The sequence below is a fragment of the Drosophila virilis genome, chromosome 2, assembly GCF_030788295.1.
Source record: "Drosophila virilis strain 15010-1051.87 chromosome 2, Dvir_AGI_RSII-ME, whole genome shotgun sequence".
In the NCBI taxonomy this organism is placed as follows: domain Eukaryota; kingdom Metazoa; phylum Arthropoda; class Insecta; order Diptera; family Drosophilidae; genus Drosophila; species Drosophila virilis.
In genome coordinates this window covers 28,621,451-28,646,249 of record NC_091544.1, presented here as the reverse complement: position 1 = coordinate 28,646,249, position 24,799 = coordinate 28,621,451, and the positions used below count along the sequence as shown (strand labels likewise).

The following is a 24,799-nucleotide window of genomic DNA, read 5'->3' as shown; positions in this document are numbered from 1 at the left end:
TGCAAGACATAAAGTTTACAATAAACAAGAAAAAATCAAATAGTTTATGAAGTCTAAAAGCGATTTTAAATGCATGTATGCGTTTGCAATGCACACAACAAGTTACAATGAAACATTTAAAATAAGCCTTGCAGCACTGTGCACTTGCACGTAGGCGCAACAACAACTCAAGTTGATTTAATAGTTGGCCAGCAGAAAGAAGAGAGAGCACGAGAGAGAGAGCGTGCCTGCTTAAGCTTACGCCAACGCTTACTTTTCATTTTTGTTGTCCGCTGTTGTCTGGCTGCTGCATACATGTGTGTGTGTGTCTGTGCATGTGTGCGAGTGGCGCTCTCTGCGTTAGGCCAGGGGGTCTCTCCATATTCAATCAGTCGTTCGGAATTCGCGAAACTATGCGGTCGCCGTACGAAGATAGTGCTGCCGTGTCTACGGATAACAAGTATCACACCAGCTACAGCTATAATAGCCACACGAATAATAATAACAATAATTACCATAAAAACTTTAATGGCAACGGCAATGGGATACCCTATCACGCGCGCGAAAATTCATTGCCCTTTAGCTACGGCAATGCCAAAACGGCGACGCCGCTGCGCAAAACGCCAACGCCAACGCGCGCCGATAGTTTTCTCGACTTTGATTTTGGCTTAGGCAGCAATAGCAACAGCAACAATAATTATAACAATAATAATATTAATAATAATAACGATAGTAGCAGTGGGAGTGATATGATAAAGCCGCAGCCACGTTTAACGAGCCCTCTGCTGGTGCGCAAAACACTCGGCAGCCGTGTGAATGCAAATGGCAACACGAATGGCTCGAAAATGAATACGAATTCGAATACGAATACGAATACGAATACCATATCGAATACCTATCATTATGGGTCAGCGGCGAATGTGACACCGCCGCGCGTCGACTTTGAGCAGCAGCTGCGCGAGCGGCGCGACAAAGTCTACAACGAGTATCGAGAACGTGAAAAGGAGCGTGAATTGGAACGTGAATTGGAACGTGAGTTGGAACGTGCTGCGGCACGTGTGCCGCCCACGCCTCCGCTGCGACGCCAAAGCAACGGGCTGAGTCACAGTAAATACAATTATGATTTTGAGTTCAATTTAAATTTGGATGATATCAACGAACGCAGCTCGCTGCCAGCGCCAGCGCCAGTGCCAGCCCCAGCACCATATAATACACGGAATATAGAGTATCGGCAGGATATGGATGTGCCGGATGGTGCGATCAGTGGCAACAGTCGGCGCTTGGAGTCCACAATTGTGGAACGCAATTATCACACAATTAACCGAAGCAGCCACAACAACAGCAACAGCAGCAGCAGCAGCAGCAGTAAGAGCAACAACAACAACAACAACTACTACCACAGCTTGGAACGACCTCCAATGGAAGTGACATACAAACAGCTAGTGGAGCCACAGATGGAGCAGCAGGCGCACATTTATGGCCAGAGCCAGCTGCATCTGGAGACGCACACGCGAAACCGTCGCGATTTGTCGCCCATTTATGCCATCAGCACAAAACGCAACACGGCTGCAGCTGCTCCAAATAGCAATGGACAGCAGCAGGCGGATTACCTGTTAACGCCCAGTCCCACTAGTCCCCGGCCAGAGACGCCCGCTTTTCCGGTCACGCCACGCACACCATTCGGCAGCAGCACCTTGCAGCGCGCCTCGCCCACCACCGAGTCCATATACCAGACGATGGCCTCTGCCCGGCAGCGTCTCAACTCAGCGCCGTCGCCCACCTTTGAGGTGGCGGCGGATTTGGTGAAATTTGCACGCAACTCGGCCAAATTCTGGTATAAGCCCATGCTCTCCCGGGAGGATGCCATTGCCCTGCTGATGAATGCACCGCCGGGCACATTTCTGGTGCGTGATTCGACCACCTATGCGAATGCCTACGGTTTGGTCTTGCGCGTGGCCCAGCCGCCGGCGGGCAGCCATGAGCTGGTGCGTCATTTTCTCATCGAGCCCACGCAGCGTGGCGTCCATTTGAAGGGCTGCGACAATGAGCCCACGTTTACCTCGCTCTCGGCATTGATCTATGAGCATTCCATTAACAAGCTGGCGCTGCCCTGCCTGCTGCTCATACCCGAGGCGGATGTGGTGCCCGGACTGGCGTCCACAACGGCGGCACAGCAGCAGCTGCTCACCCATGGTGCGGCAACCAATGTGCTGTGGCTCTACAGCTGCGATACGGAATCCCTAACCGGTAACGAGGCCATACGCAAGGCCATACGGCTGATGTACGCACAGAAGCCGCTGCCGACGCCCACCGAGGTGCACTTCAAGGTCTCCGGCCAGGGCATCACGCTGACGGACAACACACGCAAGAAGTTCTTCCGGAAGCACTATACGGCCGATGTGATCTCGCACTGTGCCATCGACCCGGAGAATCGCATGTGGAGCAACAATCCCAACGAATCCGACAAGAAAACCATCTTCGCCTTTGTGGCGCGCAGATCGCACAGCTCCAAGGATAACCAGTGTCACGTCTTCTGCGATCTATCTGTCGCCCAGCCCGCGGCGGCCATTGTCTCCTTTGCCAATCGCACGCTGCCCACCGAGAAGCAGCGCAACTACGTGCTTTGAGGTGCGCCCGGACATGGAATGCGCCACCGAAAGGCACCGAAGGTGAGTGGTTGGCCATTTGGTATTGGCCATTAAGTCGAGCCTAATGTCTTGGGTGTGGCATCCTGAGGCGTCCATTCAATTACAGTAGACCCTCAATACAGCGAACCCCATTTATGTTACGAGATAATACTCCATGAACTTATTTCATTTATTTTGACTTTAATTAAAGGCATTTTATAGTTTGAGTATTGAATTCTTACAGTGTTGAAAAATACTCTCCAAATTAAGTGTTGTATAAAGTTTTCGTTCTTAAATTAAACTTTAGCTTTAGAAAAAGTCTTTGTAATACTTAAAAAATGATTATAAATAAATACGTATACTAATTTTTGTTTAAAATGTCCAAACAGATTAAAGTCTTGTTACAGACTTTCTATAATATATAGATATATTATACTATAGGTATATTGAAATAGGTTTGTTCATTTTTAGTTCTTCTTCTTCTGATTGTACTTTAATCTGTTTTCATCTTCAAACGGAATCCACTCTTAGTGCAAACTACACTCAACTAAAAAATATGCTAGAGCCAATGATTTTGTTCTTCATATAAAGTGTTCACTGTACGTGCAAAAGTTCCATCATTTTTAGCGTCAAACGGAAAACGATTAAAATTGTTTCAGTTTCTTTGGCGTTTCTTTGGCTTTTCCCCTTGTTTGTTTATTTAACATATTGCCCCCCGCCTCGTACGGCCTGTTTGTTTATTTTATGGTCCTCATATACATATACATCCACACATATGTACTTACATACATATATACCAGGCCATATAAACACGGTCTAAAACACATTTCTGACGTTAGTTTTTTGTTGTTTTTTTTTTTGCAACGGAAGTTTGTGTCATGAGTCAGTTGCCCAAAATATGATGTAGAATAGAAATCGGATTGATTTTCGATCTGTAAAGGCGTTCGTTTCGATTATATGGTAGCTGCTCTTAATGGGCCCAACACACACACACACACACACACACACACACCCATGTGGAACTACTATTTAAGGCGTTTCGCTATATGTTCGATTAATTTGCCCGCCTCACGGTCATGTGCCTGAGGTCGCCAGATAAGGCCCACAGTCCCAACTATGCACGGGCATGCTTATGGGACAGTTTTGCTTGATTACTCACATATCATTTCGCTATCAGTCGCTGTTCTAATAGAGTTTCAGACAGCTCGACTGTATTAGGTATCGATATAAATGATTGGGAATATCAGCTTTCGATTAATTTCAGCATATCTTATCTCGAAACTTTAAGCTTATTTAAAGTGAAAGTTTTGTGTCTACAAAGAAAAGAAATAATAACTAGAACATATGTTAAACACTTGAAAGCTAACTTTCATACACAAATTTCAAATGAAATATGTTTTTACTCGTGACAGCAAGTTTTTTGTTTTCCCGTTTTGATATTATTTTGTTTTCCAACTTAAACTCGAGTATTTTTTTTAAGGCGCCAATCGTTCGTTTTCCAACACCATTTAGTATTAAAAGAATTCTTATTTCAATTTAAATGTGTTTTCTTGCTTCAAAACACATTATATACTTTGTTTTCCAACATATTTTTGATTATCTGATATATTGTAGAATTATGTACAATATTTTTCACACCTGAGATTATCAAGATCCTTCGAATAATTCTCGCACATTTCAAGGCAACAAGTTTAGTATATTTGGAATTTTTCTCAAGCTAAACCAAATACATATATGTATATTATATACCCAGTATTAGTAGGAATCGTATAGAGCGCAAATGTTTAAATAAATTCAGTGGAAATACGCATATAGACGAGCGTCAATTGCGCATTTTAGAAAACGCAAAAGAGAATGGCGGCAAAAAAAAATTAATTCCAGACGTGTTTTTTATTTGAATTTTTATTTTTATTTCGTTGGTTTCTTTTTTTTTTTTGCATTTTGCTTCCAGCGATTTCGCAAAGCTGGCGCGTTAAAGTAACAGTAAATATAATTGAATATTCTAAAAATAAAAATAAGAATAAACAGACGTCAATTCGCTCTATTCCAACCCCTACCCAACGCCCTTCCATGACCCGCATCACATTAAAACGACGCTTCGCTTAGCCGGATTAAGCGTTCCGTTTGATCTACAATTAAGCAATTAAAGCAACATATATAGAATAAACAGATTTGATGACCTTTTGTGTTCAACTAAATGCCATATTTTTAATATATGTTTTTATTTACCGTTTTTTGTTTCAGGCGACTTACCGTTAAGTCTGTACAGTGTTGTACAGCGCACATAAATTGCAAATGTCACGAGCATTACACGAAGCAACAGAAAATAAAATGTAACAACAAATATATTAACAATATGATGTCACTCACACACACACCCACACACACACACACACACACATTTAAGTTGACTAGGCGCACAGTGGAGCAAATCACAGTGCATATACAAATATATATAAAAAATCAATTTGTGTGAGTAGAAAAAATAGTTTCGTTTTAAAAATTAATAAGTATATACAGTACGCCCCCGCTCAACTCGACCGCTGAAAATTGGACCAATTGGACCTTAAAATGCCTTTTATTCACAATAATACTAAAGTAATTTGAATAAATCTATGTGTACATTCATTTTATTTGATTTATGTTTGGAAAAACTCAAAACTTATCATGCGTGAATATTCCAAGTTAATTTTCTTACAGAGTTAACTTTCTAAGCGAGTCTAAAATGTTAAAAATTCTAGTGTTGCGTGTATTAGGGGTTGCGTAGAGCGAGTACGTACTGTACTTGTTCAGCCTTTTTTATCACAGATCTAGTATGCTTATATAATTAAAAAAGTATGTTTTTTTTTTGGCTAAGAATAAATATCAATAAAATTGTACTTGTAGCCTGAAGTCTAAACATGTCAAATTGTACAGAAATTCATCGAAACAATCTATCAGCTAATGATATTTAGTTAGCTTAAGCTTTATTATTATATTTAAAATAATATTCAACAATTTCTACAAACCTTGCTGTATGTGTGTTTTTTTTTTGAACCGTTAAAACAATTAGAAGCTTATCAAAATTGTTTGTTTTTTTTTGTGCTTTGTTCGAGCGCTTCTGCTTCACCGTGCTCAGATTTAAACGAATTAAGATACCTGAAACAAATAATTTGCTATGTGTGCATAATGTTTGTGTCTGTTTATATAATGTAAGTTTAAAGGCTAAAATATGCCACACGAAAGCTAATTTATCTAATATGTATCTGCAAATGTTCGATACAAATAATCTTAATTTAGAAACATGCGCGCAACGTAATAAATGTTAATTTAATACACAATATTCGACAAATAAATAAATAATAATACAAAAAAAAAAAACAAAAACAAAATTAATTATTGCAAACGCTAAACAAGTTTGCCATACAATTTATATCTTTACGTAATATGTGTAAGTAAATGCGCATAGAAATCATTAATAAATACGTGTTTGGACTTAAGATCTACTAATTGAGTCAATATAAATAAAGTGCAATGATGTTGAAGATGAATGTATACCTAACAAAATCAAATGTATTTCTTATTTGCGAATTTATTTTAAACTCAGATTATTTTTTGTTTAATATCTTTTGTTTCCTGCTAACATATTGGCAAATAAATTTATTGCGGAAATAGGAACAATAAATCATTTATATGCAGTTATTTTAATGGCCAGCATCTGTTTGTAATTTATATATATATGTATATATATTATCTTTGCAAGCGAGTTCTAATTCCAAAGTAGTACAATGGGCACATATAAATAAAGATATGTAACAATTGTTGTGCTTGTCGCTTTTGTTAAACAATTAAACTGACTGACTGGCATATAACTAATATATATATTGTTATATATGCACAATACGGACGACTACTCGTCGCTAACGTACACAAAACTTTGGCTGCCACTTTTGTTTTGTAATTTAATCTTATCGTTTGACATCTAATATATATGTAGATATTTTTGCCATATATGTATGTACATATGCAGCCAGCAGGTCTGCAGAATGTACATACATATATGTGCACTTAAATGCGCTGCATATATTTCAGAAATACATACTAGTAATTATTTTCGGTTTATTCATTAATTGACATATTTAATGCGTATGGATATATTTGAAATCCCGCTAAGTGGGGGACGGAAACAACAGAAGCAGCAAAAGCAGAAGGCAAAGCGTGTCAAGTGAAATGAAAATGCGACCGGCGACGACCTTGAAATCAATTTGTGCCATGATGACGTCACGCGTCAACAATAACAGAACTGGCGCAACAGGCCCAAAGACAAGAAACGACAGCTGTTTATTGTATGTACATACGTATGTACCAATACGTATAACATTTAAAATAGACCGCAACTACAAATTGCAGGCGTAAATTCTATGCATAACTTCGAAACCACTTTGCTCCCACGAAATCGCTTGGGATTTCTTTTTGTTAGACGCACGAGTTTATTTTCAATTTTTGGCTGCGACTAATTTCCTTTTTTTTATTGGCGAGCCGAAAGCGAAACCGGTTTGTCATGTTCTCTGGCTAATATACTTATGTGTGTGTTTGTGTGGATTTATTTCATGTGTGAATGTATTTTTGTTAATTAAGCAACAAAATAATATCAGACGCAGAAAAGGCGCCAGCGGCCAAACAAGCTTTGGTGACAGTTTCGTGCGTGCGCTGACAGGCGGGTAAAATGGGCGGATTTTGTAAAGATTTGTACCAGATTCTCATAAATATATAAAATGCATGCAGCAACAGATATATTACACTCTTAATATACACATTTTAATAAATATTATGTACTTTTTTTCTTATTTGAAACTGTTGACTTATCGATTGTAAACGCTGAATATCGTCGATTAATAAAGGCATGTTAAATAACAGAGCGCGCGCGCGGTTAATTTGAAATTGCTTTTTTATGTTAAACATCATTTCTGTTCTGTTTCTTCAGTTTCTGGCAACAGTTAGGTAGGCGCATCAATCCAATTATTAAAATAAAAACCAACTGCTTTTGAATCTTGAATTTGTTTTAATACATTTGGTGTTGTGTGTGTTATTGTGTGTACAAAAGTGAACATAAAATCAACGTGCTTTCCCACGCTGTAGTATGTGTATGAGGGTGTCTGTTTGTTTTTAGATATCTACATAGCTACGTACAAAGTATTGTTTACATCGCGTTTAATTAACATAATAAATACATTTCTAAGCATATAATATATATATAGTGTATATAAATATAACAAATAATACATCCAGTTGTTACGGCTATACAAAATCGGGCCATCCAGTTCTAACAGATTTAACAGTACAAGTGATACAAAAATACATCATAATGATAAACCCAAATGCACAGTAGCAAAACAGAGGTGAGTCGAATAACAGCCACTTCACAAACTCATGCCCGTCTTGTCGTATTACAAAATCTTTCAATTTTCAGTTTTAGATACAAATTTCGCTAGGGTTTTCACGAGCCAATTGCCACTAATTCGATTTAGCCGAATACGGACTGGTTGAGCCAACTGAGGGCGGCGTGGGCGTAGCCCCACTACGTATGCCATCGCCCTCGCAGACGTATTTGCCTGTAATGCAAAAAAAAAAATATTAAACACAATTATCTAACAAGCCTTTAGCACATTAACGCACCTGAAACGAAACGCCTTTTAACCAAGGACAGGCGATAGCCGCTGCCTTGAAGCTCAAACTCAATGCCTGACAGGGTGGTACCCTCGCAATTAAACTGTGTGGCCATCGTGGCTGGAGTTGAAGGCCCATCGTTGAGTTCGAGTCGTGCACGAAGCGTGCCCACGCCGCCATCCTGTGAATTTTGCGATATGTCCGTAAAGTTCCAAACCAAGCGATTCGATTCACCCAGCCTAAACAGGAGAATAGTTAGGACAGAACGTAAGTTCATTAGTGCTAGATGCTTACCAGGATGAATGCGGTTTGGACTGAACATTACGCACGGACCCATTAACTGGCACGGAGAGTGTGACATTCAGCAAGGGTGAGGCGCTGGCCATGGCATGATTATTATACTTGTAGTCAACTTTGAGCGCCGTATAGCTGGGCTCGCACTTCCAGTAGCTGACTAACTGGAAGGGACACGAGCTGGCGCCTGGTTTGGTGCGCACCTGATACTTGAGTATGTCCACATTAAAGTACGAGGCAGTCGGATTATTCTCTGCCTGCCTGCGAAACAATGCAGTTAGCGCAGGCATATTAAACTCCAGCAGCGTGCTCAATCCGCTCGACTGTTGGCGATCTCTGTAAAGGAGAGATATTAGGGCAGGGTTTGAGTATTTAATGCTCGGTTCACTTACATTTGCACCAGTTTGCCATTGGGCACGAGACTCTCTAGATTTTGTACTTGCTTAATGCGAAAGCCCAGCTTGGCTGGATTCGGGTTATTGGCTAACAGGCCGGCAATGCCGGCTGGGAATGATAGCATCATATCACCGGACACCTTCACCTGACAGCGCGACTCATCGCTGCCTCTGAAATAGGCGTGTATAATCTCATGGAATGCCACCGCCAGCGGTATTGTGTCCGATATGCCGATTGTCAGCGGCGACGGACCACGCGATGAGCCCATGCCCCCAATGGCGGTGCGAAACTCTAGACTGCCAATGCTGTCTGCTCGATTCATTGCCGGCGCTGGACTCATGCGTCCACGGCCGAGATTTGTTGATGCCGATGCTGCTGCTGCTGCCGCCGCCGCCGCGGCTGCCGCTGCCGGACCAATGGCAATCATATCCGAGCGACGCGATGGCGGTCGTGGTATGGCAATGCTGCTGCCGCCAGCGGATGTCGGTGTCGGTATCTGCCGGCCTGGCGGTTTGCTCAGCGTTGCCGATGCTGGCGCCGAGACGCTCATTTCGCCCAGCTCCGAGAATATATCGCCCAGATCTGCATAGCGATTGTGACTCGGATTATTGGCATTGTTGTTGGACAGCGTCGGACTCTGCAGCGGCGCATACGGATGCACGCTGGCCGTGGGCGTTGAGGCATTCGATATCTCCGGCGATTGTTGTCGCGATGCAGCCGCGCCGCGTGGCCCTCCTTGCAGCTGCTGGCTGTGATGCTGTAGAGAAAATATATATTTAAAAATTTGTTTAAATTTTCGTTAAATGTTAGCAAATTAAATTTCTTTTAACAATCGGTATTTGTTAGCGCTGCATTCTGAACTTCACGTACCGCAAATACGCCCGTGGGTGATAACGAAATATTCTCCACAGTTGCCCTCAGCTCATCCACGCTAGCCGACATGGGGGCCTGTCCATTGTTGAGCGGCTTAATCTTGACGTGAATGCGTCGCTTATCGTTATCCGAATCCGAGTCTGAGTCGGTGTAAAAGCTGCCGGCTGCTAAATATGTTGCGTATTAAGTGACACTATTCTCTGGATAGTTTGAAAAACTGGCTTACACTTGTCATGGCCCTCCTCCCAGGCAATTTCCTTAGCTGGCTGTATGCTGAAGCCCTCCTCATCCACCTCGTAACCACCACTACTGGCATTGGGACCGCCGGCAGCGGACGCTGCTGCTGCAGTTGTGGTCGCTGTGCCCACGATGGATACGCTGCTGGCATTGGCCAGAGCGCTGCCACCGGCACCGGGCACTCCGCCTCCGCTGCCGCCCATGCTGCTGGCGCCCGCCGAATCAACGCTGCCCTGTGCCGAAGTCGCAGACAAAGCAGCCAAGCCCCCGCCTGCGCTGCTGCCGCTGGAATTTTGCGTCTTCATGCTGCGCCCATGATCATCATAGTCGAGCAATGTGTTATTACCACGGTCCGCGCTGTTTAGAGAAAAATAAACACAATAAGAGACCAAGTAATTGATGTAAAAACAAAAGTCGAATGTCACCTGGCCAAACGCTCCTCCTGTATATTGTGATCGCCAGCCTCGTTGTCTTTCTTCTTTTTTGATTTTTTGGTTTTCGCCTTGTCGCGTCTACTACGCAAAATGCCCGAAACTATTTTGGGATAATATTAATATCAAGTTTAGTCACGTGAGATATGAAATAAGGTTACTTGACTGTACAGGGACAACAAGCTTCGCGACAATCATTATAGAGTAATATACATATATATATCTACTGCTCAGGGATAACAAGTACAACAAATACATAAATAGCTCCACGAGCTACGCAAATTCACACTAAGTTTAGCTTTTGAACGAGTAACTTAACACTAAAACATATATAATGTATTATAAAAGTTGCATTCTTAGGAAGAAAATGTCAATTAACAAAATTATATATTCAAAATTAAACATTGAAACAATAAACGATTATCGTTTATAGTTCCACAGCTTGTTGGGATTTAAATTGAATTATTTTTATGGAGTTTGCCTAAAAAGAAGGCTTTAAATTCCTCATCGATTATTTTTTAATGACATAATTATTATACATTTTAAAGAGCAAACAAAGGATGAAATAATTTATACTAAACTTGCGCAGTGTTGAAAGTGCTTAGGTGGAGCATAGTGTTGGACAACAGCGAAACACACAAATCGGTTATACTTAAAGATTCTTAATTCAACTCAAACACCGCCATATTTAAAGTGCAACAAATGGTTTAGTGAAATGTTAAGGACTTGTGAGAAAATTAGATAGTTTGTACATTGTAAAAAGCCATGCATAAAAGCCTTGAAAACTGTTATCTAATTTTAAATGTATATACATATGAATATATATAATTCTTAGCGAGGGTAGGGCATGGGTTGGTTTGGGTTGGGTTGGTCTGGGTTGAGGCACTCTACATTTATAATTTACCCTGAGAGTTTGATGTGAATATATTTAAAAGTGACGTTGTACGTCTGGACGTTGTTGCTGTTGCTGTTGTTGTTGTTGTGGCACCGTTGTTGCCCACTGCAGTCTGTTGTTGTTGTTGTTGTTGTTGCTGATGATTTAGATGATCTTGCTCATTTAATGATTTCGATAAATGTTGTTCGCTTGTCGTTGCATTCATTTGCTTTCTGCCAGCTGCACTAGCAGTTGGTGTTAGGGCCTCATTCGGCTGCTGCTGCTGCTGCTGTTGTTGTTGTTGCTGATCTAAAGTTTTTAATTTTGATTAGTTGATCGGTCGTGCATGGATGATCGAATCGACAATGAATCAAATGTACGCGTTGGTTGAATAAATGAATGATGGATGATGGCGTGCAAAAAAGCATTACACAAAAATGCGAAATAAAAAAGCTTTGAGAATTGTGTTAGTTGCAGTTATCCGTTGTGAGTGTCTCTGTTTGTGTGTGTGTGTGTGTGTGTGGGGGGGGAGGGTAACATTTGGCTGGTGTTTGAGTGTATATTTCGTATATAAATACAAAAAGTTTATATATATAAATGCAAAACACAAATGCAAATAACAAATAATACACTTATCTGCATTAGGCACCTTCCTGCACACAAATAGGGCTTAAATACATTGTTATCGATAAGCCTAGGGACGATTGACAAACATCAAGTGTAATAGGAAGAATCCTGATTGAAGCTAGCAATACATAGTTTTACGGAAAAGGGTTCTGAAAGCTGGTTGAGTTTAAAATACAAATACAAACATTTCGGGCGAATTTAACCATTTTCGTTAGTTAACAATTTTTGGGTGGATCTCAAATCTAGGCTGTAACCGATGCGAACCGAATCTAAAGGCAGAAAGTTGGTTCGAACGGAACGACTGACTATGTTTTTAGATTAGTTTTATAGTCTATTATTTGTAACAGTTCATGCTAGTGATAAATACTATCAAGAAACCCGATGCTTTGATACTCTTGTGTTAATCAAATGACTTTTTTATACTGAACACAGCTTTTGGTAGAACTAATGTAGAAAGTGGCAGAAGGCCTTTTATGAGTTAGGCAATTTAGTATAGACAGATATAAGGGTTATTTTAAGATATCGATAGAGTAGTTACGATAATAATGCAAAAGATACACAATACAAAAAACATAAAAAAAACGAAACCTGTACCGTTATATAGAAATATGAAAAACATTAAATAAGAAAGTAAAATAATAATAGAATGAACCTTGAGAACTAGTATCCAGAAGCTCTGAGTTAAGGATATTTTTGGTGGTGACATTGGTGGTAAAATTAATCGTGCCGGTTGTTGTGTTGTTGGTGTTCGAGTTGGCGCTTGTTGCTGTTGTGATGTTTGTGTTGTTGTAATTGTTGTTGTTGGAATTGTTGCTGTTGCCAGGCATACCGAAATTCCCAGAGCCGGCCGAGCTAGCAGTCGCCGGCTGCTGCTGCTGTTTGCTAGCCGTCGGTAAAAACCAGGAGCGCAGACTCTTAACCGTTGAAGTAGCGGAGCTCACTGGCGGCGGCTGTGCGCCCAATGTCTCAGGCGATGTTGGCCGTGGTGATGAGGGACCACCGCCAGCACTTCCCAGTATTGCATCATCCGCATAGGGTATGCTGCCGCTGGCCGCGCTGCCGCTGCCCAGCGAGATGCCAGCCAATGCGTCGCCGCCACCACCGCCGCCGCCGCCGCGCTGGTCCATCGAAACCAGACTGCCCGAAGCAGCTGCAGCGGCACTGCCCGAACGCAAAGCCGCCTGTATACTGGCAGCTGAATTGGAATTTGATGCCGTTGCTGATGCCTGCTGCGGCTGCTGCAAACGTGATCCACTCGACAGCGGTATAAACTCCAGATCGAGCACTTCTGTGATGGGGTGAAAAGTTATTAAATTCGACTCTTTCTTGGAATTTAGTTAACAGAAGCACACGGAGACCAGCTAAATATATTTTAACTATTTTACATTTAAGTTGTTTACTAACACTGTTCTTGGGATTTAAGAAGTCCAACGACTGTCAATTAACAGTGGATGCTGTTATGTTTAGAAGCACTGTTAACAATTGTAGTTTTTAGCTTTTTGAGCAAGTGTTTAGAAAAATAAATTGTCATGTTAATGCAGATTCCCCAAGATAGCCTATAAGCTGTAATATGTTCTAAAAGTCCACTGACTGTCAATGCTTAAGTAAATAACTTCTGGTGTTAGTTAAGGAAAACAATGTTATTAACAGCAGTCTTTTACAGTGTCAACAACAGCATCATGTAGCTCCTATAAGAACAGACTTCTAGGAAAACGGCTTTGGCTCGCTCTAGAAATATATTACAGCTACATGTCTCCAGGCTCGCTGTTCTTTCGTGATTCTTGTTCATGCAAGTCCTACTTACCAGGCTTTTCGAGGCCCGTGTATTTATTTAACACGAATTGCTCAAGCAGTTTATCAACGGACATATCGACAAACTGGCGCTTAAAGTCCGAGTGCACTTGTCCGACCATATCGTGATTGTTCTGCAGCATTTCCAAGTACGTGGATAGAAATTCCTTCATCTGACGCAGATGCACCTCCTCGATCTCTTGAAAGCGCTGTTTAATATAACATTTATTTTTAATAAACTTTAAATTACTCGAATGACTCTTCGTTTACCTTACAAGTTTGAGTCATGCGTCGCTCAAACTCGTTCTTAATGGGATTGTGCTTGTCGAGCAGTGCTTTGTAGTCCTCCTGCAGTTTCTTGAGCTTACTCTCCAGTTTCTCGGCATCCTTGTGTGAGCCATTGTCCTTGCGCAGCTTCTCTAGCTCAAGCACCTTGCTAGCATATAAATCCCGAAGCTTTTGCACAGCAACCGTTGAGGTTTGTATGGCCTGAACGCACTCGAGCGTCTGAGATTCCTCCTCCTTGACGCACTTGTGTTTCTTGTGCAGCTCATCGGCATATTTGGCCACATCCTTGACCAGCTCCGTCAACTTCTGAACCATTTGCATGTGTAGCGTGGATAGCTTCTCGGCCGAGGTACGCAATATGGTCCAAACCGGCGCAAAGGTGCTGTTCAATGTGCCCGTGCTGGCCTTGTGGGCCAGCTTGGACATCATTTTCGAGTTTTGCTCCTCGATGTTGGACTTTTCGCGCAAAAACTCGGACAGCTCCTTGCTGGCCACCAGCCCGAACTTCATATTATGGTACAGCACATCGTATCCATTGTTCTTCTCGCCCTGCACAAAGAAGTTGGCGTCTTTAAAATGATTTTGACATTAATTGCATTCGCAGAGACTCACCCAAAAATAATCATTAAAGTCCACCGTCATTTTGAGTTTTTGCCTTAAGTGCTATGTTTTACAAAATTCTAGGTGCACAAAAGTAAAAAAAAAAATGCTTTGCTCAGCTTTGCTCTTGTTTGTTGTTGGTTTTGCCTTTGGCGTTGTTGTAGTAGATGTTGTCGTCGTGTCTATATAATTGACTTGGATTCCCAATCCCGATGTCCTAGTGGCTCAACAGAGTGGAGCACAATAGTACAATGCTGGCTGAGCTGTTCATCATCCTTATCATAATCATTATCAGTTTCGTCTTCCACACGCAGCGGACGCATTGGTTGCAGACAATCTTATTTTCGTAGTCTCCTTGGCAGCTACTGCAAATATAAATAAGAGCATTAAGTTATTAGGAATTGAAATTTCGTATTTTTTTTTTTTAGATATTGTTGGTTAAATCCGAGAGATAGAGGGATTGATAAGGGATTGATAGAGCACGCAAGAATAAGTGAGAGATAGGCGACAGGCAGAGAACGGAAAAGTTCATTATGCAAGTCCTTCAATATCCCTTAAAACGAAACTTAAATAAAGAAGCACAATTTTCACAAACTAAATCGAATTCTTTGCCGAATGTATCGAAGTTTAGATTATTTCTATGGTCCTGTTTGTACTTAAACACAATTTTTTTAAAGTCACATTTTAGGATATTAATTCAGAGGACATTTGCAAAAACAAAACCTATTGATTATATACAAAACCTTGTTTCAAATTTAAAAACTTATTTATATAGATAATTTTAAAATAAATATATGATATTTATTGTATTTATTTTTTTTTTTTTATTATTTAAATACTGTCATATCCAGTTTTTTTCAGGTGTATTACATATATTTTACTTAAATTAAAAGAGACTAAAATATGTAGCATAGCTTTGTTTAGCTTTGACAAGGGTACAATACGTTAAAGGTTTTCATCTAGAGACCGGCCTGGGCTTTGGCCATTTCCAGATCGATGCGCTCATCCAATGCACGCGTCAATATGGTGCAGCAATCCTTAATGGCATGGTAGATAATATTCTTGATTTGGAGTTTGTCTTCGTGATTGGTGTGCGAGTGCGAGAGGCGTCTGAATTCATGTGTGAGATGATAGCAGTGCGTGATATTCTCCGGCGAGACAAAATCCTCGGCCACCTTGATGCAGTTGTGCAAATTCTGCACCTGATGCGGTGCACCTGCGGGTATAAAGACCGCATCGCCCAGGCACTGAACAATCGGATAGCCCTCAACGCCGTATTCCTTGAACAGACGCGCACGTAATTTATCATCCAGATACCAGTTCTGATCGTGTATGGGATCATGATCGGGCTCCAGCCTGAAGCCCTTCTCCAAGGTGACACGATTGAGCAGATCGCGTATTTTGTCTGCATCACGAGCCGGAAAGATGTGCCACAATGCACCAGGCAACACATCCGGCGACTGACAGCGGGCACGCGTAATATAATCACAGCCACCCAACGCAATGGCGCGCTGTGTGGCCGCCAGTTGTGGCTTACTGTCCTCGTCCGTGGGTATGCCCACGTAGACCATAATGTTGACCGCATCCGAGATATCTAGATGCAGATTGGTGGTGCCTTTGTCCGGATGCAGTGCCGAGCCGTAAGCATTATACATCTTCGGGCCCAAATCGGGCGGCACAAACATTTTGGGCAAACAGCTGGCTATATTGAGATTTCCAGTGCGCAGCGTATACTCTGGCATGGGCAAGCCGCGCATTAGATCCGCAAAGCGGGTGGGCAGAATCTCAGCGAAATCATCACCGGGTGGCCAATCCTTAAGCTTCAACAGCATCGGCTTGCCATTCATGTCCAGCAGACGCTTGTGCATGCATTGGAAACCCTCCCAGAAGTGACGCATCGGCTGGTTGGGTACCAAGTTGCCATTGAGGCAGTTAATCAAATCATTCGGCTTGTCGCCAAAATCACGGCAAAAAGCCTGCGGATGCCACAGCTCCAGATTAAGCGAACGCGCCACCTCAGATATCATAACGGGCTGTCCACATTTCCATACCTCCTGGTACAGTACACGGTTATCGGGATGCATGGGATCGGTGAGACGCAGCAATTTGCCATCGCAGAGCCATTCGTGCGGCACGCCCGGCGCCAGTTGCGTGGAATGAGCCAGTGTCATGGCGCGTGGCGGCAAGAAGCGCCGCAGACCCGCAAGGCCTTTGCGTAAAAAGTTGATGTGCTTAAAATTATCGAAAGCGGTTGTAATAGGATCCTTTCCAAGTGTCTCCTTTGTCCAGACACGACCTGGGACATAGTCGATGCCATTTTGACGCGCGAATTCTAGCTTTTTGGCATGCAGCTGCTCCAGACGCTGCTGCTGCTGCACCTTTTGGGCGGTGGCCAGCGAGGAGGCGCTGGTTTGTTGCTTTAGCTGTGACTCCTTGATCATGTCCTGAATGAGCTGTGTCAGCTGCTCGTCCTTGACCTGTTGCTTGCTCAGTAAACAGCCACACACCTGCGGCACCTGCCACAATGTGCGCACCTCGTGCAACAGCCGGCCGAGCACGTTGAGTGCATCACCTGCTATTATCTGGGTCAACATCAGCTCCGGCAGCGTGTGCTGTTGTTGCTCGTCATCGGTGCAGAGCAGCCAGTGGTATTCATCATGACCGCGTTGTGTTTCCAGCCGCCGTTTCTTTTGCAGTCCCTCCTTGCGATCCTTGAAGCAATCGATGCACACACCGAAACCACACTTGCGGCATGTCCAGTGATAGTTAAAGAGCGTCGTATCGCAGACATCGCAGATTTCACGTATGCCCTGTACGGCTTTCTTCCATGCAATCGTTCCGTCTGGATTCTCGTGCAGCTTCAACGCCTCGGCCTCCTGGCGCCACAAATAACAAAACTGATCGCCTGCATGCAACAAAATGTAACGGCACACTTGTATATCCATAAAGCCAGCGGTGGGCATGGTTTTTGCATCTGGCTGCCAAATTGCGTAGTCAACGCTAGTCGGCTCCTGGTAGGGATTGGGGAAGCCAGCAACGCTCAACTCGCCAGCGGCATTATATTGCAGGCGTCGAAACTCATAGAAGCGACAGTAGATATCATTGTTGTTGCTGTTGCTGCTGCTGCTGCTATTGGCACCGCCTGCTGCTGCTGCTGCTGAGGACGGTGCATGACGACGCCGACATTCCCGGCATTTGGGTATGGGCGTCAATGTGGTCAATTGCTGCAGCTTAAAGCAAGGCAAATGCTGCAAAAAGATTTGGCAACTGGTGCGATTATCGGTATCGCGTTGCTGCTCATCAATGCTCAGTTCGATAACATTGTTTTGCTGTTCTTGCTGCTGTTCCATGTCTGTTTGTGGCCCTGTTTCCAAATTGGGGCGTTTACAGCTGTTAGCGCTGCTGTTAATCTCATTGGATATGTGTATCTCGATTATGGATTTGGGCTCCGATCGTGACAAGGTGCGCTTGCGACAATTGTCGGCACTTTCTGATGGCGGCGTTGCCAGATTGACGTTAGCTGCTGTTTCTTGCGACATTGAACTGTGCGCAAGCAGAGTGCGAGATAGAAAGAGGGAGAGAGAAAAAGCACAATATGAACATCTCATAATTAGCCAGCTTATTACAATTTTTCATTTGTAGCCGGCTTTAATTTGTACTTGGGAATTTGCTTATTTAATTGTATAATTAATTCAAGTGGTCTGTCTCTTTGCTGCGGATACTGCAGCTACTGCTGCACTTGTTGTTATTGTTGTTTTTTTGCAATTGCTATCGATAGCATTTATGTGCTGTTCCTGCTCCTTATCAGTAACATTTATGTTACCAAGCATCTTCATTTACATACTGTTAATTGAGCCGCTTCTGTTAATGTTTACTTGCACTTTTTTTAATAGAAAATACATATGTACATAGCAATTGTAATCTGTGGTAATGAGGCTAACAATGAAAATTGTTTTCACTATTACCTGGCACAGAAAAAAAAACGTATACATAAGTATACTTAACAATTAAATCCATGATAAGAATTATAAATACGCGCATAAGGTCAAAAGACTCGACATGCAATTGATAATTTGTCGTGAATTGAAACGCCCCGATTGCTTTAGACGGATACATATTTGAATGTATGTGCATGTGTTCCTGATAAGATTAGCAAATTAATGCAAACACCCCCTATAAAAAACAATTGAATTACCCATAGAAAACAAATGAGTAAATTCCCTTTTTTTTTTATCAAAATGTGATTTAAAAAAATGAAAATAAATACTGCTTCCTATTTGATTTTTATCACCAAGCAATGCTATATTTAGGTAGCATTTGCTAATTAAATATTTACATTTATACATACATACATACACACACTTCTAGATATTAATGTGCTGTTATGAAGCCCAATGCACTTTGCAGTGCCTATGTTAACATTAACGAAATCATTTAACAACATTATGATGAAAACTCCCTCAATCTCTTTCTCTCTCTCTCTCTCTCTCTATTTCAAGTACGTGCAACAAGTGTCAGTGTCATTTGCCGCCTATCGATAGTTTTGCTCTTTTGTATCGATTTGTAAACAGCAAATGCGGGCGGGCAAATACGTATGTATGTATGTATGTTACGTTTTTGGAGCTTCAGTGCTCTTAATGATACAAATAACAAGAATACAGCAGTTATTCGCTCATACACGCACGGCTGTTGTGAGACCCAATAAATTAACCTTGGCTGACATAGCACACACAGTCACTGACACACACGCATACGCCCTGTGGCAGAAGCGATGTTTTGGGCGTGAACCGCCGCAAAGCCGCTGCAGCTGCGTGTCTTATCGACGAAAAGCGAAACAGAAAACTAAAAGAAAATGCAAAAACAAAAGAACCTTACAAAGCGCTGCCCTGAATTCTACAACAGATGCCCCCGCCCCCAGCCAAATGGATGAATCAATTCACTTTCTGTACACTATTTTATTGACCTTACAATTGAATTGGCTCCAGTAGCGCAAATTGTTCATTTTACATAACAATTGTACGGTCTTTGACGTCTTGAAATGCGTAAAATCAATAAAAAATAATAATAATATCAATTGGTAGTAAATACTAAAGGCGTGCTTACAGTTATATGTTCAAATATATGTCCGAAATGCCCACATAAATACTTAAAATACATATAAATAACTATGCAATCGTACGATAGTAGTAGGTACTTGACAACAATAGTCTTTGAACAGCTTTACCAAGCGTAATACGAATCTCGCAGCATTTACAGGTAAAATAATTTTATGTTCAATATTAATGGACAATTCTGATAACAAGCGCAATTGCTACCATTTGTAGCGTAAACACGACAGCAGCACGACAACACTGTCGAGGGATTACTACATAACCTGCTCTCACCCACTCTTAACGTTTTGTTTTGTCAATGAATGAGATGATTTTTTTTTTTTTGTACAGCTAAATTCCAGTGCACTGGAAACTAATCAACTCAGGCTAACGAGTTACTTAAAAATTCACTTTAAGTTTCGCCATACGCTTGGTGGCGCAATCCAGATTTAGTGGTTCTTTAGAATTTTTATCAATTTAAATTGTGTACTTAATATAACAAATACACGACGAATCATGCATGCAATGCTCGCACACACACAAATATCCCAGCAGTTGAACGCTGTAGTGTTCCTGCATACCAAGTATATATAAATATGTATATATATATATATATAGACGTATGTACATATGTATTTTGATGGGAACGGCATAAGTGAAGCAAATTTTCATACAATAATAATCATACTTTTGAAAGCAATTTGAACTTACAATTTATTATTAAGTGATGCTAGTACATATGCACATTCGTTTTTAAATATATATCATTAGAAAATCAAATTACTTTTATACAGAATGTAAATTTTTCACCAACGCGCACAATTAACATACACTACATAGCAGAACGCGTCGTACTTCTATCTGAGTAGTGATGTGTCAATATCGATTGTTAGCGAACGAGTGTTGAACAATACGCAGTGTTGTTAAACTTATTCCAATTTTAGTACATAACTGAATTTAAAGTACCCAAAAGTGTTTTCATGTTGATAACCACAATTTAGCTCTAATAAATTTACCGAAAATCACTTTTCTAGCGATCAACTGATGTTTTACTTGAAACGTACAACACATCGGTAAGGACTCCACCATTGCAATACTATCGATTATATGATTTTAATAAAACAGCTCTCATCGTTATATTGTTACACATCTCTAAGCGGCGGACAGCTGGGACTGTCTCTGATTGGAAAGCATGTCTTCAACATTAATAAAATGTTTAAATTTGGCCAAAACTGTGGGCACAGTAACGTTTAAAAGTTTGTTAACTACACCACAGAAGCAATTAACAGCATGGAGGTTAGTTGATAGATTATAACAAAGTCAACCCGCGTAATTCGACTGTTTTGAATTTTATATATTTTTATGTAACAAAGCCCTGCAGCAAATGGCGGTTTACTCAAATGCGGAATGCACACAACGAGCCCCGTGCGACAGGAACGCCTATTAGAGTTTTTTGACGATCCTAAGCATTGGAGCGAGAACGAAGTGAAAGTGGGACGCGCCTGGAAAACAGACGAGCTGCGCATCAAGTCCAATAAGGAGCTGCATCAGCTGTGGTACATTTTACTCAAGGAGCGCAACATGCTGCTTACTATGGAGCACGAATGCAATGATAAAATGGAAATCTTTCCCAATCCTGAACGCATTGATAAGGTGAAAATCTCTATGGACAATCTAGAGACAGTTGTACGCGAGCGCAACAAGGCGTATCATCTGCTGGAGACTGGCGAGACAGGTGAACGTCCACAAAGGGCGGTGCACAACGCCTTCGGTTTGCGCTGCACATACAAATCGTGCGAACATGCGCTGCCGCCCTTCATGAACACCAAATGGATTAAATCGCGTCATTTGGGCTACGGCGGACGCGCTGTTCACAAATTCCTGCTGCAGTATCGCGAGAAGCTTTATAATGCCAAACGCAAAGCCAAAAAGTAAGAATAGAAATTTATAAAATCGAACGAGAATTAATTTTTCTATAAACATTTATTTCAGTCGCTCACGCAATGAGGTCATGATGATACTAAGACGCAATCCCAACTTTGACTTGGAGTTGTTAAAACGTAAATACTCCGACGTGGACATTGAGAAACTGCGCAGGAGCGATAAGGCGCGTGGACATTTTGTGCCCAAGGTGGATGCTTAAGAAATGTTTTGCATATATTAAAATAAACATAACCCAAACGTGATCAATCATCGAACTTGATTTTTTTGCCTGCGAATTTGGCAATTTTTGGCTTCAGCTTCTGCTTGGCTAACCAAGATGGATGCATGCCGGTTACACCCGCATCGGTGGCAGATGGAGCCGCAACTGGAGCAGTTGATATTTCTGCAACACTGTCATCGTCATTAAACTTGGTTTTCCTGCCCTTATAGTTGGCTATAATTGGCTTTTGCTGCTGCTTGGCCATCCACGATGGATGGCGTTCATTAGAACGTTCATTGTTATGCCGTTCATTGGAGCGTTCATAGTTGTGGCGTTCATTGGAACGTTCATGGTTGTGGCGTTCATTGGAACGTGAACTGTTATATTCCTGCTTTTTGGCCAGAGGCTTGCGTTTTCTTTGCTCCACATGTTGATTATCATCCGATTCATTATGACTATCACCGGATAAAACAACTGCAGTTGATAGATATGGTTGTCCCGATTCTGTAATGAAAAAGGGATCGACGACATGGGTGGGTCGTTCTTTTTCTGGTTCCTTGGCCGTCTGGCGTTTGCGATTGACCTCCGCTTTCTCGGACATCGGTTTAGGTTCTACTTCCTTTCTTTCTTTACGATTGGGAATGGCGCCAGCTTTCTCACGCTGTGTTTTATTTTCTACTACTGCATTTGCTTTTTGTCCTGTTGGCTTGCTATTTGTTTTCTCCTGCTTCGGTTTATTTTCCAATTTCTTGATTTTCTTTCGTTTGGGATTAACAACCACTTCCTTCAGCTGCGGCGAATTTTCTGCTATCCTATTTCCATCTTCGATTTCAGGTTGCCCAGCTATTCGTTTCTTTGACTCTTCGTGTACTTTCTGTTGATTCTCATTGCATTTGGGGATTTTATGTTTAGTTTTCTCCACTAAATCTGGTAAAGATATGAGCATTGAGTTATCTTGAATTTCCTTGTTGTTCCCATTCCCTTTAAGAATCGGAGTTAACGGACATTCTATCAGGCATTCGCCAGCTGCTGTATTTATGACACTTTGCTCGCATTTGTCTTCGCCAGGTGGTTGATTTTGTTGCAACCAGATCATACGATTGCGTGTCTGCGCCTTCTGTTCCTTGAGCTCTTTACGTTTACGCCGCTTTTCCTCGGTTCGTTCCAATTTGAGGCGACGCTTGCTTGTCTCCAATATTGCAGTGCGCCAGTCGTCATTGGCTTTATTGCCAAGATCCAAGGCTAGTTGAAATGCTGCCACCAGCATTTGCATGATTTTGTTTAGCCCCAACATGGCAATAGCTACTTCATCCGGCGTTGCCCGACCATTGGTCAGCACAGCCTTGTGATTTTTCCCATTTTGCAGCAACAGTGTACGCATTATGTCCATGCATTTGAGCGACTTAAGCTCTGAAATACACTCGACGCTTTTGCGCAAGCGTTCCTGATGTTTTTCACTTTCCGGTTTTCTCTTCAGTTCATCCTTCAATTTGCGCAATTTATTCACGACCCTTGCAATGGTTTGGGCACGCGCTTGTTGTATTTGCTTCTTGTTGGTAATTACCTGTTGGCCAAACTTTCGTTATTATTGCGCTTAATCAAATTTTGTTTACTTACCAAATTGTTAAATTCTAATTTGTTGAACATTTTGTACGTGCACAGACAGCATGCTACTTCTGCCCGTTGAATTTATTTTTGGGAATCGAACAACTATCGAAACTAGCTTTTAACATGTAATCCAAAGCGGTAATTCTTCATGTTAGTTCTTCCACACAAAGAATGTCCGAATGACTCGGGAGTAGTTTCTATTTATCTTAGTTTATATCACGTTTCCATTTCCAATGCCGAAGCTTTACTTGCTTGCGTATTTTTCTAAATATAAGCAATAAAGAGTTGCCGATAACGCAGCGGCGGCACGATTGTTGAATATCGTACACCAAAATGTGCGTCAAATTAGCGGCGATGAATTAGTATCGAATTTTGTTACTGTTATCGGAAAAGTATCGGTCACTTTTAAATGCAATTATTTATGTTTTTAAGCATGAAACCAAATAAATTTAAATGCAGAATTGTAAAAAATTAAATTATTTACTGCCTACAATCATTTGTTTTTGAATTTTAATTTATAATATGGGTAAACCATGGGGTTGAAATATTAGGTTCCCACCATTCTTTAAATGTCTTAATTTAGGGATAATGCCCCCGAAAACCGCAAATACACGATTGAAGTCTACAGTTTTACCTAACCAATCTTGAAAGAATTATTAAAATCGATCAGCACGTTTTAAAGATATTTGTACAACAGTGCAGCAACCACGTTGCTAGCCCCCCCATACAAAATGACCGTAAGAAGTTACCCTTGCACTTGAACCTTAATATCTTTACTCAGGGATAATGGCCCTCAACGCACAGTATACCAACTTGAAGATACATGTTTAAGGAAGCTTTACGCCTTTTTACGCAGATATTGCTTTATTGTAAAATGACAATTATTTCATATATTACTGCAGTTCATTTTCATATACAATTCTTATTTTGAATTAATTTGTTCCCGCTCAATACTGTAAATCATTGTTCAACACTAATTTCGAGCAGTGGTTCGGTACCGTTGGAGCTAGTAGCTCGATAGACCTTTTGAATGAACAAGAGGTGTGTTTACATATTGTCATTTTTTCAAAAACTGGTTGCTCGATTTGCTTAGAATTAATGCGCAAAGCTTCCTTAAACATGTATCTTCAAGTTGGTATACCGTGCATTGAGGGCCATTATCCTTGAGAAAAGATATTAAGGTTCGAGTGCAAGGGTAATATTTTACGACTGGCAACGTGGTTGCTGCACTGTTGTAAAAATGTCTTAAAAACATGCTGAGCGATTTAATTAATTTTTTCAAGATTGGTTAGGTA

General features: G+C 41.4%; 5 protein-coding genes across 11 annotated transcripts; 2 read left to right on the top strand and 3 right to left on the bottom strand.

Moving 5' to 3' along the window:
- Window positions 1-361: 361 nt before the first annotated feature.
- On the top strand, window positions 362-6,229 carry by (focal adhesion protein tensin). The gene is made up of 2 exons (XM_002056242.4): window positions 362-2,648; window positions 4,851-6,229. Exon 1 carries the CDS (start codon window positions 393-395, stop codon window positions 2,604-2,606), a length of 2,214 nt encoding a protein of 737 aa, XP_002056278.3. The 5' UTR covers window positions 362-392; the 3' UTR covers window positions 2,607-2,648; window positions 4,851-6,229.
- A 1,398-nt stretch (window positions 6,230-7,627) lies between these two features.
- Window positions 7,628-20,605, bottom strand: LOC6633094 (F-BAR domain only protein 2). Of its 7 annotated transcripts, none has more exons than XM_070207576.1 (13): window positions 20,465-20,605; window positions 14,676-15,028; window positions 14,046-14,612; window positions 13,789-13,984; window positions 12,637-13,272; window positions 11,388-11,666; window positions 10,478-10,586; window positions 10,042-10,409; window positions 9,813-9,982; window positions 8,939-9,699; window positions 8,547-8,882; window positions 8,262-8,491; window positions 7,628-8,197 (listed from the first exon to the last, which is right to left on the bottom strand). In XM_070207576.1, the coding sequence occupies exons 2-13, from the start codon at window positions 14,703-14,705 to the stop codon at window positions 8,100-8,102; spliced, it is 3,780 nt and encodes a 1,259-aa protein (XP_070063677.1). In that variant the 5' UTR covers window positions 14,706-15,028; window positions 20,465-20,605; the 3' UTR covers window positions 7,628-8,099. The 7 variants fall into 7 exon arrangements, with proteins under 7 accessions (XP_070063677.1, XP_032289678.1, XP_070063678.1 ...); XM_032433787.2 differs by having other exon boundaries at window positions 9,813-9,979; XM_070207577.1 differs by having other exon boundaries at window positions 12,814-13,272.
- On the bottom strand, window positions 15,472-20,605 carry Kdm3 (Lysine demethylase 3). Its single transcript, XM_002056240.4, has 2 exons — window positions 20,465-20,605; window positions 15,472-18,206 (listed from the first exon to the last, which is right to left on the bottom strand). Exon 2 carries the CDS (start codon window positions 18,200-18,202, stop codon window positions 15,623-15,625), a length of 2,580 nt encoding a protein of 859 aa, XP_002056276.1. The 5' UTR covers window positions 18,203-18,206; window positions 20,465-20,605; the 3' UTR covers window positions 15,472-15,622.
- Window positions 20,606-20,888: 283 nt separating this feature from the next.
- On the top strand, window positions 20,889-21,939 carry mRpL47 (mitochondrial ribosomal protein L47). The gene is made up of 3 exons (XM_002056239.4): window positions 20,889-21,049; window positions 21,127-21,684; window positions 21,746-21,939. The coding sequence occupies exons 1-3, from the start codon at window positions 20,946-20,948 to the stop codon at window positions 21,894-21,896; spliced, it is 813 nt and encodes a 270-aa protein (XP_002056275.1). The 5' UTR covers window positions 20,889-20,945; the 3' UTR covers window positions 21,897-21,939.
- Window positions 21,718-23,791, bottom strand: Rlb1. The gene is made up of 2 exons (XM_002056238.4): window positions 23,514-23,791; window positions 21,718-23,460 (listed from the first exon to the last, which is right to left on the bottom strand). The coding sequence occupies exons 1-2, from the start codon at window positions 23,541-23,543 to the stop codon at window positions 21,940-21,942; spliced, it is 1,551 nt and encodes a 516-aa protein (XP_002056274.1). The 5' UTR covers window positions 23,544-23,791; the 3' UTR covers window positions 21,718-21,939.
- Window positions 23,792-24,799: the final 1,008 nt, after the last annotated feature.